At 38.0% G+C, this 20,030-nt stretch overlaps 1 protein-coding gene across 1 annotated transcript in view; it reads left to right on the top strand.

The window, feature by feature from the left end:
- The window catches only part of cpne9 (copine family member IX), a 71,608-nt gene that overhangs the window by 6,527 nt on the left and 45,051 nt on the right, over window positions 1-20,030 (top strand). The window contains exon 3 of the mRNA XM_087781422.1: window positions 16,020-16,066. Coding sequence (XP_087637548.1) covers window positions 16,020-16,066 — 47 coding nt within the window. The remainder of the gene's footprint in view (window positions 1-16,019; window positions 16,067-20,030) is intronic.

Genomic DNA, 20,030 nt, shown 5'->3' with positions numbered 1-20,030 from the left:
AGGACTGAACTTTGGTAAAAATTGTCTATGGGTGTGTGTGAATGGTTGCCTGCCTTTCGCTGTATGATACTGGGATAGTATTAACCTTCATTTAAAAATTGCATTTCTTGTGTTGTCTTGAATATTGGAATTTAATTGGAACATCCAAAGAATATAATGATCAGGAAGTGCGGTAAAACATTTTTGAAGCCACAGTACGTTATAGAATAAACTCCCTTAGACATGATGAGATTAAATTTGAATACATTCATAATTTTTATTAGTGCACAGACGAGCTGAGGCAGGAATCTGAAACCCCCACAGCCAGATTATATTTGATTTATTTTGAGTATGAAAAAATGATGTAGCAATAGACTAATGATAAGCATGTTGCATAATGATATTAAAAATATAATTCATTCTTTAATTTATTGAGCTGAAATAACACTAAAGGTTGGTAATGTGAACATAAGGATCTCTCATTACAGTGACTTTGTGATGGAGACATGAATACAAAATTTATACTGCTTTAATACAGGATTGATATTTACAATGTCGAGATGGAAACGTTTCGTTACATTCTATCTCAGCAAGATGGAGTAAAGATGCACTTTAGATGCACTTTTGCATTTCACCTGAAGACAAAATGTCACTTCTGAAAATGTCATCTGTTTATTTGTTGTTTGTCTTCTTTTGGTGAAGGAACTGGTTGTTTCCATGACAACTTGTGTAGCCTTCATTATTTGTAATCATCCTACAGATGACTCAAATTCAGCTTGATTGTTTAGTCATTTCATTTCATTAGGGTACATATTCTATACTCCGACTGTTGTGAGGAGTCGTCAATCCAATAGAAAGAAGGAACACTTTTTAAATAAAAAGTAATAATAATGACAAATATGCCATGACATTTTATAACAAAGCACAAAAAGCAACATTTTAATATCCCAATATACATTGCCCTTTGCCTTTTCGAAACTGATAAGAATCCTGATTTTACATTGTGGACATTTCTGCACATTGAATAATAATAATTGTGTGTATTATTGCTCAAACTTTTATATATTAAAAAAAATGGATGTCTTCAATCAAAAATCAAGAGTTACCTAAAGAAAACAATTGTTTTCCTCCAAAATGATCTATTGTTTCATCCTAACAGTATTTGCTTCACATATATGAATATTTTTTTGTTACTCTATCTTCTCATTTTTCCACTAGTCCTTCTTGTTTGTTATCTGTCAGCTTTTCTCAATCATAGAAGGAGGAGGAGAAAAGTGACACCTGACAACCACTTAGAAAGTAATAGGATGTTATGATGTGCACCTTCCTTCTCCTGTCACAACATGAGCAGTAAATTGTTTCATTATTGGATAACAACAACTTAATCTTGCCTATGAAACTAAGAGAGGGTCCTCCTTTGCTCTACTGTCATTCTGACAGCAACATCTAACTACCACTTCAACACCTTTACAGCTGATAAAATGTGACCACAGGTTGTGACAGGGTGGAGGTAATTGTCGGTGTGGGTGTTATACAGGAGGGCAGAGATGGACAGACTCATATCTCTCTCTTTCGTCATTGTCAATGACTTGATCACATCATATGAGCTCAATCAGGTTTTGTTTACTGAGATGTGACAGTGGTTGCTGATGACAGAATCAGACAATAATGGAGATGACGCTTTAAAAACCTGCCTTAACAAACAGAAGCTTGAATTAAAGGTGCTGTTTTTAAGCTGGATATGGTTTGCTTGATACATACATGTACAATACACCTCTGGACAGGTGAAAATCTGAAAGTGATGGCCCTGACGAAAAGGGCCGGTTTGATGGTAAATTCATTGCACAGCAATTTTAAACCCTTTCTCGAAACCACCAGCGTGTCAAAATCCATTAAGAATGCCGGTGATAAATGCCAGCAGATGTCAGAAACTTTGCTACTGTTTTTAAAACCCACGTCAGAGCTTACCAGGTTTGGTTTCTTTGAATACGACACAATTTTAAATCCTCTCTGGGTCATGGTCAAACAGGCTGGACAACAGTGTGGACAGAAATGGTCGACCAGCTTCAAGAAGTTCAAGAACTGCTTTCTTGGCCAGTAAATATCGGTATACATACATGTAACCAAAACAAACGAACTAAAAAATTAGAAGATTAACAATATATATAAAAAAAATAGAGCGGGACGAAATAAAAACATAAAAAAACACAGTGCAAAAAATACGTCAAACAGTGCTATAAATTGAGTATAAATGCCATGGTGGAAATTATCTGTTCATGTGTTAAATGGTGGAGGGGAAGAAAGTGTTCTTGTGGCGGGTAGTTCTAGTCCGAAAGTTGATATAAGCTGTCACAGCGTCTGTCACATCAACCCATTTAGCAGCTTCAAAATCACTTATAGTGCAGGCAAAGCATTTTTGAAGTTCCTCCTTCGCCTCGTTGGTCCACCTCTTCAATGTTCTCACTACAGGCTTGGCCGTTTTAAGCGTGGTATGCAGCGTAGTGTAGCAATGGTCCAGTGTGTTTTTGTCTCCGGTGGGACAGCTGACATGTTGTTTAAACTTTGGCAGTTTGTGAGTTAGTCTTGCTCTGTTAAAGTCTCCCACAGTCTCCTACATAGCAGTAGCTGCGACCGGCGCAAAACCTCTCAGCTTCCAGCAGGTTCTCCTGAACCAGAACGGAGAAGCAGTAGCCCTGGACATCAACGTCTGTCGGGGTGGCTGTGCAATGGATTGCTAGTCTTTTAGTCCATAGCGACACCAGATGGTGAAAGAATCGCTTACGTAGAATTGGAGATTTGTGGTGACTGAGTGCTGGGGGAGAGGGTCTAAATAGGGCGTGGGACCCTTTCCCCCTAGCAGGGCGGACAGTAGTATACATTTATTCAGGTAAAAAGCGGAAGCCTGAAGGGATAAGCCAATAGCATAGCTTGTTAGAGGGCAGAGAATGAACATAATAGAACTGTACTTCTCTATGCTACTTATATAGTTAAAGGGCAACTAATGTGTTAATAAAATGTATTTTTAAATGGATATTGGACCTCTATTGTATACATCAGTCTGTGTATGTTTGGACAAAACTACCTTTAATTGAAATATTTACATTAGAAGATGTGCTTAAGCCCCGCCCACTGAAAATGATTATTTTTTTCTGGAGCTAAAATTTTGTTTACCTTAACCACGCCCACTCTCCTCTAATTGGTCAAGCATCAAGGCTTGTCCCACAGCGTCAAAGATCCTTCAGGGTTTTTTTTTTTTACAAAGAAAGAAGCAGGGCGTTCTTTGCTGCTGCAGGAGGAGTGAAGCCCATTATTACGTCATAATGGACTCCACTCTTCTACCCTCTCTTTCCCCAAGATTTTCAATGGGGGAGAACTGTATAAAGTGATAACTACAAGTTGGGTCCCTCTTTAGTTGCTGTTTAAAAATGGTTTAATTATATTAAAATGTGTTTTATTACATTACAAAATAGTTTAATTACAGTCACAATTTGTTCGATTACAATTGAAAATGGTTTTACAGTTGAATTGTTCATTAGGGTAAAAAATAGTTTTATTAAAGTGGAAATTGTTTGATAACAATTGAGAACAGTTTGACTATGTGTATGTGTGTGGGTGTGCGTTTGTGTGTGTTTGTGGGTGTGTGTGCATGCGTGTGTGTGTGAAGGTGGGTGTTTGAGGCTTGGGGTGCATTTAAAATTAGGATTGTGGCCTGAAAGCCTGCAACAGATCCCTGCAGGCTCCTGTTTTGTAGGCTGTGTTCAATCCTGTGGTTTTTTTTTTGGAGGAGATCAAAGTCAAGATGTGTCAGAGATACAGAATGGAAACAACAGAATGATACAGATGATATGGAAAGAAAGATTCATTGTGAGCGTCAGTGGGTGAGGTAGGTGCTTGGATGGGTTTCTGGCTTTGATGAAAAGTTCCTCCACTTTGATGATGTTTTTCAGCAAATGAGTCTTTTTGATTTTCTCTGATTGAGATGAATAATTTCGTTCGAAGCGGCAGCGCTGGTGCTGATGCGACTGTCCCCACTGGGGTGTGATTAGAAAAGGATTCTTGCTCCTCTGGTTTAAGTCGGTAACCATGTTTATGAGTGCTGGAGTGCTGCGTCGAGGAATGTGCCAGAATACCAAGTCTCAAGTCCTCTCATCTCATTTGTTGGTGACTCAGACTTTGTCCTTGGGGCTGTAACACAGTGTCTTGTCGTTGTTTAAATTAAATTTGTGTTTGTATGCTCTACTACTTAACTGCCAGTATTCCCAGAAGTTTATCCACCATGTGTGGGCAACAAGATCTCTGAGAAAAAAACGACCTGATTTGTATTTTTGGCTTTTAAATATATATATTTTTATGGTTAATAGTTGAATAAAGTGTGTATCAAAAAAACATTTTTATTATTATACTACTTTATATACAATTAACATGCACATATTCAATTGTGTTAGTGTGTTCTAGATGGCAACAGTAATTACTCCTCCGCAGCCAACGCATCAATGAAATCCTTTGAGATCTCGGCTTTGACTTAGGACTAGTTGACTCCCGCAGCTTTGAAGCGGATGTTTGGACATATTTTGGTTTCAAACAAATCAAAGCACTTACAAATTTGTCAAGAGCCATGTGGTCTGTTGGGTCTGCAACACCATTGTATCACAATATAGCGTAGCGGTGTATCATCAGATCTTTGCCAATACACACTTCTACTGACAGTGTGATGCATTTTAGGATCAGAATTGTGTTTATTTCATGTAATATAACGAAAAAGGTTTTTTACTTTGTGGAAAAAGCCAGCCTATCAGCTAGCCATCTGCAGCTCCAGCTTACTCTCGTGAATGAGGAGTAGATTTAGATCAGCCTTCAGTGGCATTTAAGATAAACACATTTTGATTAACTTAAATTGATTTACTTAATGATACAACATACCAATATTTGCTGCACAATTCTGATGAGGTTTTTATACAATTTTATTGTATATTATGATTCTCAACTTTTTAAATTACATTATTTAATTACATCCCTTGAAACAAGTCTGATGTCAAATTTGATCTTTCATTGCAAGGAATACAAACAAAATGTTTTATTTAAAAACAACTCAAGAAGAATCCTGAATCATTTAAATTGTCACTTCAGTCCTTCAGGACACTTATCCCGGCGCAAGGTGTGTTTAAATAATAGATATAGAATAATAGTAGAGTTCAACAAGTTTAATTCTGTTATTAAAAAACACATTCAATTACACGACACGGGAAATTCTGCTTCTTCTTCAATTCAGGTATGATTGTCAGAGCAACCGTTGGAAATAGATAATAGCTGACACACTTCATTACGTAAAAGACAACAATAAAACCAGCAATCACAGGGTCTCATCAATGAAGCGCGAGGAAATCCTCTGCACAAATATTCACACTTACATCTTGTCCCTAATGCATCCAACAATGGCAGTGTTCAGCTGGATCTCAGAATGTGTCAAAGGACCACACTTCCCAGAGTGCACCAGCAGAAGCAAACCAGCTGCTTCAGCCATTGGCACTAATGTGGAGCACCTGTGAAGTCATGGAGGTTCTCAGTCAGTCAGAGAGAGAAGAAGCTCCAAGTTCATAATGGGTTCAGTCCAAAGACGCCAATGGTCGGTGAAATCTTTTATTTACTTTCATTGTCTTTGAAATTCTTCTGAGATGTTCAAATTTATGTTTAACTGTGGTAAATATTAGTTAAGGAACACATGGCAGCATTTACTATATTGATTTTGTGATTAATGGGTTTGCTAAAATAATATTTAATTTGAGTATGTAATTAAGGTAAAAGATTCAAAAGAATAGTACAAAATTAAATATCAGAGCTTTACTAAAAAGTTTTGGAAAATTCATAAAATTATATTTAGTGCTTATTAAGTCAATTAAAATATTTGATTAAGATGTTTAAATTAATTTAAAATAGTCAAATGTTTAAATGAATTGTTATGTTTAATTGTTTGAATTAATTCAAAATGTTTGAATGTTTAAGTTAAGTTTATTTTCTGAAACGGTGATCAAAATCTTTTGGAATGTCGCGGAAGAGGACTGGGCTTTTCCGGAGCAAATATTAAATACCAAACTAACTTAACCTGTTAATCTTCCCTTTGTAGAAGAAAGAACATAACACAGATGATATGATTTGACATGAAACTGTTGTCGAATAAACGCACATCAAACACTGGATTCACAGGCCGAGTTTATCTCACAGTCCAAATGATCACCTGCTGACGAGAACATCGCTTATGATATTGAGAAAACATCTTTGTCAGGATATATTCTGTACCTGTCAATTGTTTACACATTTTGTTAGCTTATCCTACAATTTGTGTATATCCTTATGTTTTAATATTATTTTTGATTAAAGATATATCAAGGCACAATATGAATTTAAATGTTCTTTTCCCATTGTGACATTTTTTTTATTACATCCTTGAATTGACACAAATTCTACACCTGCTCAGGAGCTGGTTGTCAACTGGTTGACAGCTGGTGATCGTGCTGTTTGTTCGCTGCATGAACTTCTGTACAATTTTAAGCGTGTGTTGTATTTGGAGGTGGTTTAAAAATGTTTTTCTTCAGACTCTCCCAATCTTCTTCTCGCAATATATGGATGTTCTTAAGTGTCATTTTGGACAATGAAGATTAAGACAACCAAGCGTTATTAGCTTCATTCAAATAGATATACATTTTTATCTATAACTCTAAAAAGAAAAAGATTAGGATCTCTAAAAGGATCTAAAAATAACCCATACCCTTAGTCGACAAAAGGTTGGGTAGAAAATGTAACACTTTAAATCTATTTTCAGGGAATTATTTGGTTTTATTGTGCAGAGATGCTATCAATAGGAAAGACAAATTCAACCTCTTGGATGATATAACAAAAACACTAAGCAAAGAACCTCTGGTGTGTTTGTTGTGAATGGAGCACTAACATTAACACACACTGGAAGCTGTAACGTATTCCAGGCATGTGTGACCTCCGCTGCAGTGCCCTTGGAGAGATGGCCTTAATGCAAGTAAAATTCCTCATTTAATGTGCAGCGGGTAGGAAGGAATCGTAGGAGCTGGAAAGTTTGATTGAAGTACATTTTATCTCCATAACATATTCATTGAAGCCAGATGAAAGTCTAGAAATTCATGAGAGATTCTCATTGTCATGTTTTGACAGGAGCTCTTGTTTCCAAAATGACGACTGTTTCATCTTGACGTATAAGAGTACATCTTGACGTATAAGAGTACTGATGGACTACGATCAATGAAGCTTAAATTTGAGCTTACTCTTGTCCTGGCAAGATGATTGAACAGTAGCGTTTTTATTTCCATCCACTGCCCTCTAAACATGCTATCAGGCTTCCATATGAAACAACCCACTACTCTTATATAACATCACTTCTCGTGGAGTACCGACAGTTTTTATCGACATGCAAGGGTGACTGGTTCCATTAAAAGGTTTGGGAGATACAATCTCTCAGCTCCCAGTCCGGATACAGTGTTTCAAAGTAATTGCAGTCAATTTCCTATTCAGATCACAATGACGCCTCTTTCTGTGGGCATATTGAGTCAGCTCTACAGTATACCTCGTATGTGTGTTTATGATGTTGACGCTGTCTTATAGCACAGCATCAACCATACTTTTGTTTCATTCCTTTCTCAAAAATGTAGTATAAAGGTTCTAATGGACAGAACAGTTAATGTGCAAATAATGTCTTTCAGACGTCAGGTTCCATTGACATCAGTTGTTGCAAAACCTGTGAAAGTTATTAAGGAACTATTTTTACTATGAGTTATCTGTTCTCATATAAACCTGTAAGCAGGCTCTAGTGCTCTTGACTCTGGGACTTTTGGGTCCTTAACCATGGTTCTCAGCACATACAATATGTTTTTAGAGTCTAATTTGTTTCATTAAGGAGCTTGTATCTCAAATTGTGATTTATACATTTTCTCCATTTAAATTAACTGAAATCCCATTAATTCAGTGTGAACTGCCAAAAATGTACTTAAATACGTAACAGATATTGTCCAGTAGGATCAGGACACCAATATGTCAGTAGTCCAATACTATTTTGCTTTAAAGAACACGACTTTATTGAATAAAGATAACCAACAATTGATTATTTTACAATCTAAGAGTGGTGAGTGGTGAACAGTTTTCAATATAGAAAAAAAATACATACATTTGTTTCATAAATATGTAACATGAGCGAAGGAACCCTTAGAAAGATCTCACAATGTTACATTACAAAACTGTATAAATCACATTGCGTTAACATAATGTAAAGTGTTTGTCTGTAGTATAGCTGTAGTGAAGTGACTCTCTATCTCAAATAACAGAATTTTTTTTTTCATTTTTAACGTGAGAAAAGTTTGACCAAACTGAACATTTTTCACCTTCAACTCTTTAAACAAGTCAGGATGTCTTTGTTGAAGTGTTTGCTGGTTTGAAGCAATCCTTCCTTCAGTTTCCAAACATCAAAGAGCGTTAAAAATTACTTCACATTCATCCGCATGAAATATTTGGGTGTTTCCAAAGGGATTCTGACTGGAAGGTTAGTCAATAGGATGAGGTGAAAACATTTTTTAGAAGACAGCACACAGATCGTGCGCTCACGCCCCTATTGGTAATGCCAAGAACATGTATATCGTGTATTTTTATTTTTTGTGCGTGCTGGTACCTCATTGGTGCCAAAGTATCAGCTCTTGTGACAACCCTATTGTCGAGTATCATGATGCATTGAAACAAATAAACATTGTGTTCATCTTACTGGTCGAGACAACCTTGTCTGAACGGATTCTCCTATTTCCTCCACGTGTTGATGCATCTGTGAGCTCCATTGTCATTTCCTTCCCTTGAATTTTGAGCACATCATTTGCTTCCTTTTCTAAGCAATGTCCTTCACAAGGAGTTTACAGAACTCATGCTTGGAAAAGTTTTATAAAGTATAAATTGAGTCACAAAAGTGGGGTTCTTTTTTTCTGGTTTGTTAAAAGAAGTTTGTCAAAAAGAAGTTACTGCTTCTGGGTGTTCAGTGGATTATCTGAATCTAGTTTTCAACCCAAATTTCAGCTCAATATCAACACGAAGCACAACAGTGTCATATGCAAACAACGGCTTTAATCTCTTTCCTAAATTTAAAAGGTTTAGATGATGTTCCTATGCGACTGTAGCATTAAAATGTGCACATATTTATAGATATGGGATAGTTTGTTGGCACCTAACAGTGTACTAGATTAATTGCAGAAGCACCCTGCTACTTATGCTAGGTTTTTAAGACATATCATGTTGAAATCCACATAGACCTGAACAACAAGTGTGAAGCTAGTTGTATCCGCATTTGTAGAAAACTTCATAACAGTATTAATGTTGTTTTTGTCAGAAATATCGTAACTGGTCCAGGAATCTGTAAAAAATACAGTTATTTTAACATAAAAACATTTTGTGATCATTTTAACTTGCTCAAAACAACCTTAAACGGTCTCAAAAATGACTAAGATTTACAGTTGAATGAGACAGAGAACAGAGAGGTGATGAAGGTCATAGACGGGGTCAAGATGATGTTGTTTATGTCACAATGAGCTAAAACAAATTGGCTGTAGTCATTAATATTACTAAACACTACTCAAACCTGTTGTTTTCTTAGCGGACAGTGTAACAAAAGAACTCCATCAGTCTCCAGTTTCTTCCGAGGAGAAATCAATCAATGTTTTTTTTTCTTTAGATACACCTTCACTTAACCTCTGAAACACCAGCTCTTTAGGATAAAAGCAGTGGTCCCCAACCACTGGTCCGGGGACAGGTACCGGTCTGTGAGACATTTGTTCCCAGACCGCACAGAAAGAAAATGATTTGTTATTACTGCCTAAAAGAAAACATTTTCTCTGAACTTACTCTAAGCATCCGAAAAAGCCTCCTGTTGGCTCTGGCACAGAAGAGAGGGCACAAGCTGCCTGGGGGAGAGGGGCAGTGACTTGGCCAGTCACGTTATACCTTGCGACTTCTTTTGACCATTGAATTAGCAAATATTGTGGCGGATTAGACCACTTTTTGATTGATCGCCATGGCCTGACAAAGCATTGAACACAAGTTCAGGATGGAGCCACCACATCTCCTGGCTTGCTTGGAAAACAGAGTGCAGAACTTCATATTCAAGTTTTTCGGGCGCACAACTTGGAAACATGCACAAATGACTGATATTAGTATTTTTGCTTACTTTTAAATTCTCATTATAAAAATGTATCCGTAGAAATGCAAATGTCACTGTATTTGTTTCCACTGGCCATATGAAGATTACAATAATATTAACACACACGTGTTGAACTTGTGGGTTTAAATACAATCCACTGTAACATTAAACTCCAACAATGTCTTGCTAGTCTCCATGTTATAAGTCCACACATGTATACATCGATGCCAAGGTACTTTACACTAATTATCACATGAAGGAAGCATCTCATTGAAGGCCAGTGTGTGTTCAATTCCATGAAGTGAACACTGATGGCATGGTAATCTGATCCTCCATTCTCATGCAACCCTTGCATACAGAAAGCACATTATTATAACATTTTCGGAACAAATTCTATCACATCCTGCTCAATTAACACATTATCCTGCAACAATGTGTTGCTACTCTATTGTCCACCATTGACATGCAACCTTTCATAATGTGTCACATTTAAAAAAAATGTTTTATTCAGTGCGTCTGATGTTGCCTGATCGATTTTCACGAAGAAAGGCGGCTTGTACATCATAAATTATTATCAACAATACAACAAAAGAGAATTACTTCACAATCTCTTATTGTGTTATCGCTTTAACATGACCTCAGGTTAAATATTATAATATTACAGTATACAACCATAAGTGTGTAAACTATGAGGAGTTTAAGCTCAGCTTTCCCCTGGAGTTCCGCTGGTCCCTGTGAGAATAGGACTTCACCTACTAAGTGGGGTTTCTTGTTCACCTGCAAAAGTTTTGCTTCTTCCTGAAGAAGCCAAGGAGCAAGACTCAGGCTAGACCCGCTGTCACTCCCAACTTGAAAACGTGCAGAACTTGGTGATGGATGGGGCTTGTGCCTTTTCCAAAGTGTTGACAACAAAGCTGTCCAATGTCTAGGAAAACATGGACATCCAGAAAGGCTGTTTCCGAACCCCTGGAGGACCCACCCATTTTTTGAAGGGTCCAGAACTGCGAGTGAAGTCAGCGTGCCTTCTGCTTGGTGCAGGGCCATGCAAAATTAACCTCAGACCCTTGAGCCTCACTCTCTGTAAGCGGAATGAGTAAGCACTGTTGATACACTGGATGAGCCAGGGACTCCAACCTGAGATGGGGGTTGTTTGTTTCACGCTGGGAGATCCATTGTGGACCTTAAAAATGTTCACTGCTAGAAAACAACTTCACAACAGACCTTTTGAACCTTTTTCACAGCAAGGTTGTCACAATCGCTGACCACGTCTACTAGTTGAAGAGAGACAACTATCAACCCAGGTTCATAGTCGCCTGGCCATACTGTGGAGGGTAGGGGACCTGACACTGCACCGTTGTTTCTCAAAGTTAGAATAAATGAAAGGTTGCAAGTGAGTAACTGTCCTGCAGCAAACACCTTGTCACTGCTCCTCAACTTGCGGATTCCCTCCTGGTTGCAGGTGACCCTCCACCCTGCATGAATTCATAAACACACAAACGTAATAGAGCACACAGCCCAGGGGTATTGACCAACTGAGGTGGCTTTGAGTGTTATAGAAACGAACATCTCAAGGAGTGTGGACAGGGATAGAGCAGTGTCTTTGTATCAAACCAAAGCCTGATCACACCTACTCATACTCCTCATACAAGATGTCATCTTTCGCCTTGATGAAGGACTGCCCAAGGCACTGCAGAGAAGCATCATGTTGTTTGCCTAACAGGCCACCTGTATTACACAAATGCTGATTTACCTTGTGAGATCATGTGATCTGAGATATCTTCTTGAATAAACACTTATATTAATACACCATCATATTTGTATGATGATATAATAAGAATAAGCAGATGGAGTTATTCTTGTTTAACTCCATCTTAAGATCTTTATGCCTCTGATCGCCTCTGTTAATATAGTATTAATGTAATAACTGTGTATGTAAACATTTACACTGGAGCTTGTCTGAACTCATCTGCAACCGTTTGATCCATCTCAGAAATGTATAAATTTAACAAATTTAAACAATTTATCCAGTTTAAATTCATGTTTTCATTAACTTTTTTTCTGAAAACAGAGAGGAGAATCTCTGGTATCATGGCTAATTTAAATGAAATCAACATTAAATAGATGTGTGGAGAGGGATGAACCCGTCTATGTGGATTTGGATGAACAAAGGAAAAGTGCTTGGATTTGTGTCATGCACATATTCAAACATCTGAATATTTTTCTGCACCATTTTCTAGGTTTGAGAATATGCCCGTGTCAGGTTAGGAATCTGACTTAAAACTGAAAACAAAAGAAGAGACATCACATTTGATTTAAAGTCTCACCACTCAGGTGCTTGTCTCGTTGGTTCTGTTAAATTTCTGTCACTCTGGTCGACAAGAGATCCACGTCCAGTCACTGACCTCCCTGAGGTCTTTAAAAAAATAAAAAAGGTCTTTCAACAAGTTGTCCACCTTCCTACCGAATCAGTCTTGAGTGTTTTACAACATATACAAATCAAGCAGTGATAGATAAATATAAGGGGGCAGAACAAGTACAGCAAATACTACAATGTTTTTAAAAGGCATAACATTACTATTTAATCGTTGCATTGATTCCAGTAACTTGCCTGGGAGTTTCCTGAGTTGAAGTGACTTCTCGAGCTGTGGATCTGTGCGCACATTTTGGTAATTTAAATGATTGAAATGTTTTGCTTGATTGAATAAGAAAAAAAAAAAATCAAACTCCCTACGATTCAAGCTGTAACGTCATTGAGGATCACTTGAAATTTTCAGAAATTCTCATCTTCTACCTCATATTGAAACGGTGTGTTTCACCCTCCAAATTGATGGCATTATGTCCAGGCATTAGACAGCTATTTAAAAAAAAAAATAAACCCTTTTCAGAATTGTCATCTAAAAATAGGTGAATCTATACACAAATCTGCTTTTATATCTCATTTTATTCTTCTTTTCTGGTCTATTATATTCCCAGGTTACCTTCTTTCACGCCTAAAATGCTGTGTGAGATGCATCTGTCAGAAATTCCAGACAGCTTATCCCTTTAAATACCCCCCTTTCTTGCGGAATCCTCTGAGACAGCCTCATTTTTTCTGTGGAAGTCTCCATCTGAAAAAATGTGGAGGGTCAAATGTTCTTTATCAAGATTTGCTCTCATATAGCCACAGCCTCATGGTTTTGGTGCTTTAATGGGAGTAAAGACTGAAATTCTAAAGAAGACAAAATGGCTAAATTTGTGAAAATGATATGCACTTACCACTTTCTTAAAATCACCCTGACACAATGGATATAGAACATGTGTGTACACGGGTTACAACTCTGACGTCTGTCAGAAGATTTCTTGTCACGCTCCACATTTTGATAGAATCGAAGCTGTGATTTAAGGTGTGAATTATTGATTTCTTTCTGTAATATCACTTTAGAGGAAGAGAAAAAAACTCTCCGTCTTGAGTGTGAAGTTGAGAAGTGTGGGTGGTTGTGTGAGAGGGTCTGCAGTTGCACCTTGAAATGTATGGACCTTTAGTGGAAATTTAATTGCTTGAGGGTGAAATCAAATGAGCTATTTCCTTTTGCCGTCACTTCCCATGAAGAAGCTAATCAGTCAGCTTCTTCTGTCGACATCGGCATCACCTTGACGAGGATTAGTGTGATATTGCTGCCGTTCCACGCTAACTTACCCTTCCTCTTCCCGGGAACATCAAGATCTCCTGACTTTGATTACAGATAGAGAGACCCACATTTATCCCTGCCTCTTTTCCTCTCTCACACCAGCTTCTTTGAATTTCCCTGCATTCTTGAGTTTTTTAAATGAGCTAAAATGACTAAACCCTCAAGCTAACCATCCAACTGAGAAGAAGTATATATTGTTTTCTGTCAAAAACTAATACCCAAAGGTCTTCTGCTCTGTTCTGTACAATTTTTACTCTCTTAATTGGCCATTAGGTTGTAAATGTGGTTACCATCATTGTCGTACTGCAATATGTTTAAGCCAATGTTATTATCCAGAGTCCAAATCTCAGTCTTTATGAGTCAACTTAAAAAACAGAAGTCCAAAAGACCAAAGCAAGGGGTGGTTGCAAGGCGAGAGCGACTACAAAAACACAAAAAGGCAAAGATTAATTCCGGAACTCACCAAGCGCTGACAGGGAAAAACAGTCAGGAGATTAACATCCAAGATGCAAAGTAAGTTCAGGCGAACTACTGAGAGGTTTACCGGTGGTCCAGAGAAAACGTGCTGATGTTGAGGATCTCTTAATGCAGCACTGCTATATGGCCTGATGGTCGACAGCCATGGATCTGCCAAGCACCGTATTCACCCACTGTCGAGAGAGCTGGTACCAATGGCCTAGCAGAAGGCGGATGGGTTACAATAGTTGTCTTGCCTTCCCTGGAGGAAGAACAGTGAAGAAGTTGATGGCGATGTGGGACCAAGGACGACCAGGTATAGGGAGCGATTGGAGTAGACCACCCGGGAAACGTTGAAAAGTCTTGTTTCCCGGGAGCAAGTGATGCACGCAGCCACAAACTCTTTGACCTCTTGGTACATTTGGGGCCACCAGAAGCGCTGTTTGTTTAGGCCAAGAGTTCGAGCATTTCTGGGAATGCAGGCTATCTTGGATGAGTGTCCCTACTGAAGAACTTGCTACCGCAGGCGTTCAGAGACAAACGGGCAACCTTCGGATAAAGGCATTGGCAACTTCACTATAATCCCTTACAAAGCGGCGATAGAAATTGGCAAACCCGAGCAATTTTATTAACTGTTTACAGCTCTTAGGAATTGGCCACATAGTAACTGCCTCGATCTTAGCTGATTCCTGGCAGAGTTGACCCTGGCCTTGGATAAAGCCCAACAAATTAATAATTGACTGACGAAACCACAAACTCACACTTTTAGGCCTTAACAGAGTCTGTTCTCTAAAAGTCTTTTAAGAACTCGACAAACATTGTGGCGATGAAAATAATATCATCCAAATAAACATAAACAAATTGATTCAATATGTCGCGTAGGAAATCAATAATCAAGGCTTGGAGCATGGCAGGATCATTGGCTAACCTGAATGGCATTAACAGGTATTCAAAACCCAGAAAAACCCAGGAAAAGACTAAATAATAAAAGCCCCAGGAAGGGGAATTCTGTATTATCCATATAGCTATCTCGAGACAAAGGCTTTTTTCCTTTGAAATTGAGTTTTTCCCAACTTTGTGGATAACTTTTATGGACAGAATTTCTAGGCGTTGATGGGGTCTAGTTTGATGGGAATGGGTCACTGATTTTTGCGGATGATATGGCCCTGTTGGCCTCATTAGACTGTGACCTTCTGTTCTCTCTGGAAAGGTTTACTACCAAGCGATGAAAATCAGCAAAAAAATCAAATTAAAGTCAAGTCTTTGTTCTCAGTCGGAACAGGGCGGGAAGCCTTCTAAGGGTTGGGGAGGAGATCCTGTCCAAAGTTTAAGAGTGTAATGTGTCTTGGGTAGCCCTGTGTGTCCAGCCTTCCTACTGAAGCTGCTGCCCCTGTGACCCAAACCTTATTTTATCCTAAATACTAGTATTATAGATGACAACACAAGTGTCGGTGTGTTTTTTTGGATGGTTTTGACACTTGAACATTAATGTACTTTGATTTAAGACAACCATCTAGTTGTCCATATAAAATGACTCGGCAGATTAAGTAATAAAGTTGATAAGTAGTTGCAAATATGGAATCTACAGGTTAAGCAACTAGGTTCATGGATGTCTAAACACTTTTTTGTGTTTTCTGGTTGCTACTAAACTACATGTTTCTACATATGTATTGATGTTTCCCCCACTGATTAGACATTATTATGCTTTTTTAAATTTCTTTTAGTGGTCGTTCTGTATGTGCAGGCAGTGGGGACCAAAGAGTGGCGGGAGGTGAGTTAAACTTTTCTTTTTTCTCTCATCATCAATATTTATGTCCAGCTACATCCGACATTTATATTGGGATACATTTAATTTAAAGGAATATTAACTGCTGCCACAGTCTTTGATCTGGGTTATGATTTAGAAATGGGCTTGTTAAAAAGGAGCCCTCGGGCAACTCTCCTCAAACCCTTTGAGAGTGGAGAAAATTGAAAGTGTCATCATCTCTGCTTGCCCGCACAAGTCTTACTGCCTTCTTAAATACATGCTTGTGAGAAAGTGAAGGCTTTGGGAGAGATGACCTGACCTACCAAATTGGTGCCAGAGGTGTGAGATTAAAAAAATGAAAAGGATTGCATGACCTCGGTTGATGATGTCAGAGTAGGGATTTATATGATCATTCAGCGCTGGGAGAGAAGTGAAGACAGACGGATATCGCTTTGGTTTCATCAAATATTCACCTTCAGTTTTCATAGCTGTTCCCGAGTGCCGGCCTCGGATGAAATCTCTCATCAGAAACTGTCCTTGTGCAGGTGGCCAGTCACTTGATGACTAAAAGTAGCTTTAGTTCAAATTTAAGAATGAGTTCATCAAGTTTAAAGTATAGAATTCAACTATTTTGGCTGGTCATACATATAAAACACTTAATATCAAGTATGATTTTAGTTTAACCAGGCCTCCATGTCTGAAGTATTTACATAGTCATTTGGAACCACCTAAATCTGATTTTTGTTGTACTTGTGAGACCAATTACAGCTTCTGATCGAACTTGTTAATAATTAAATGTATTATGTTTAGCTCTGAGGTCTTCTGATGAATGATGATGAAATGCAACAACATGAAATTCATTTTTTTCCCTTTTACAAGTAATTTCCAGAAAGTTTTGGCCCGACGAAAGAATCAATAATTTGAATAATTTCTGTTCTATTTAATTATTATTGTCTTGAAGTAAAAAAAAAAGATGGTAATTTCTCTGAAATAATATATTCTGTGACTCTTGACAGTCAAGACAGTTGTTCCAGTATAGTTAACCCATAAAATTAACCTGTAAACAAGTGAAAATGAGTGAAACCTTTTTTGCACCCAGGACTGGTTTATTGTTCATTTCTGGAACAAACTTGACTCGAACAACTGTCTTTATGCATATAACATTACTTCAGAGAAAATACCATCTTTTTTTACTTTGAAAAAATAGAGATACGTGTTTGAGTTTTTCAGTCACAGCCCAAAGATAAACTAATTCTCAATAATCTACAGGGCAAACATGCTGCTGGAGCGAAATTAATCCTTTGTTTACAAACTGTAATGGTTCAAACCCAAATTCCGTGGCTACTGTTTAGTGAGTCCTCATCTGTCACTATATATATATACTGTATATATATATATATATATTTTAATTACAATTCAGAACCTATCTTGGACAATATGTCCGACAAAATGAAGCTTTCAACTGTTAAACCACATTCACTACAAACATACGGTGGGAGTCAAGAGGCTGCTTCTGTAAAATGGCTGCCGTTGCTAGGTAACACAATCGATCTCATAATCCACCAAACTGACAGCCCATCATTTAAATATGACATTGAGAATTCAGAATTGTAGGTGAAAGTAGAAGAATGTTATTACAAACTAAAAGAGAGTTACATCGTTAACTCATCCATGTTCCTCAATAAAGACACTTCCAAATACATTCTCCACTGAAAGAAACAAAATGCAACCGATATTATAAGATTGTTCATATATACCATATCGTTTTCAAAAGGAACAAATCAGTCTCTAGCCTCGATGGATCTGTAACAGTACTACCTAGTTTATTTTACAAATAGTTTTGGATATTAACTAAATCATAAGTTTTGGTTTGATTGGTAACTATCAGTAAAGTGACCCCTACATAACCTCCTTGGAAGAGACAATTAGTCGAAGCTCTATAACTGATGCATGCTCCAGTAAATTGTTCTGCCTGTTTTAAAGTATTCCACAACCAGCAGCTCACCTACTTACTTTGTGGGTGTGGAGTGCGTCGAGATTTCACCAGCACTTTTCAGCAACTGCTGTGAGCATTTTGCTCTGCTTTTTGAGGTAACTGAACATAACTTACTTTAGTTAAATGGGGATACATTTTTCATGGATCAGAGTTAAAAAAAATATTCTGATTAGATAACACCATTTTAGACGTTGAGGGCGAATCATTATTTTTACATACCATTTAATTTCTGCACTATTCTAGCTTATGTTAACTCAGGAACTGAACAATTAGGCCACAAAAATATCACAAAAAACAAGATATTTCTAATTACCTGACATACACATGTATCTCTATTTTTTCGAAGTAAAACATTTTTTTTTTAATTTTCAGCAGATGACAAATGCTGGTCAGAATTTAAAATACACCTTGTGTAGTTCAAGTAGCGACTGAAGGATCCCTCCTATCGATCAACAGCCACCAGGAGGCCTTTTATGCGGCCTCAAGGATGTTCTTGGTGGCTTTCCTTAGTTCCTCTAACTCCAAGGAGTTTGAACACTGGCTGTAGTGATCGACCTGTCAAACTTCTGCACCCGACTTTGACTGGTTCACAGTGGGCTCTCCAGTCATTGATCCGGCACTCTGTGGTGAGGTCCGAGTGTTTGGCCCTCTTGGCACGATCGCTTCATTAATCTTGTCCTCCCAGGGGATTCACAGTTCCACGAGTACCACTTGCTTGGTAGACTCCGATGTTAACACCACATCTGAGTGGAGTGAAGTGGTGCCAATGTTTCCAGGGAACTTAAGTTGCCCTTCCAGGTCAACTTTGAACTGCCAATCACAAACAGTGTTGAGGAGCCCTCCTGTGGAGTTGGGCTGTTGGTTCGTCTTCTGCCCCCCTGGACTTGCTGATAGTTATTGCTGTGAAGATGAAATCCGAATTTCCTTGAGACATGGGGCAACAACTCAGAATGTGCTCCATGGTGCTCTTCCTCTGGCCCAGCTTGCACTCCGGAGAGTCTTTGATCTCCTCTGATAGTCCACTAAAGGGTAGGTTCAGCTTTGTGGATTGGCCATACTGGGCAATGCTGCTCAAGGACCAATGGAGACCCAGCCATCTCCTAAGAAACATTTCTAGTGCTTCTTCTGTAATTTGTACCTCATAGACTAACTGGGTACGATTTCAGTGGTGCATCCAGGCCTTGAACTTTCCTGGGAGATAGGATTTGTCGATGGACGTGACTCAAAGAAGACAGGTCTTTCTCTCACCGCTGGAATCTTGGTCCCTAGTACGGTAAAGCAGAAATGGTCAGCCACCCTTTTTTCAGGACCAGAGACCTAGACTTTTCTCGCTTGAAGCTCATCTTTGCCCATGTGATGAGCCGTCAAAGGAGCCATCTGCACCCAGGAACATACAGTATGTGGTCATCACTGTTAAGTCTTTCATAAAAGCCCTTGTGGCATTGCCGCGCACAACCCAGTCACAATACATCAGCTTTTAATTTCGTAGGATGTCATCTTTGCGTATCAGCCTTTTCTGGAGTATCTCAGAAAAAATACTGAAAAAACTTTAAAATTAATCTTTAAAGAGACAGAAACTTCAAGAACATTCCAGCAAGGTATAGATTACTTAAAAAAGAAATATAATATATAAATATATTTCTCAAGTGAAACCACAAAAAATGATCACAGACAATTATAAATGATCATATTTTATTAATATTGAACATGTAAGTAATCATAGAAGATCAAAAAAGACTTCATTATGTGAACAAAAAAATCAGAATTTAATCTTCAGTTTATTAAAATATTTAAGTATAAAGGGCAGAAAAAATAACTGTTCTTCTCTCTGCTCCATTTCAACCTAAAAAAAAAGATGTCTGATCAGCTGAGAATTGTTTTATTATTGTTGAATCTTTTTTAATTTGGTTAACTTTAAGTTGCATATGTCTGACCGCAGTTTCAAAAAAATGTGTATGTCTCGAGAGGTAGGATTGTTAATTCAACGATTGT

The sequence above is a fragment of the Callionymus lyra genome, chromosome 19, assembly GCF_982586985.1.
Source record: "Callionymus lyra chromosome 19, fCalLyr1.hap1.1, whole genome shotgun sequence".
Classification (NCBI taxonomy): Eukaryota; Metazoa; Chordata; class Actinopteri; order Syngnathiformes; family Callionymidae; genus Callionymus; species Callionymus lyra.
This window is presented reverse-complemented; position numbering and strand designations above follow the sequence as displayed.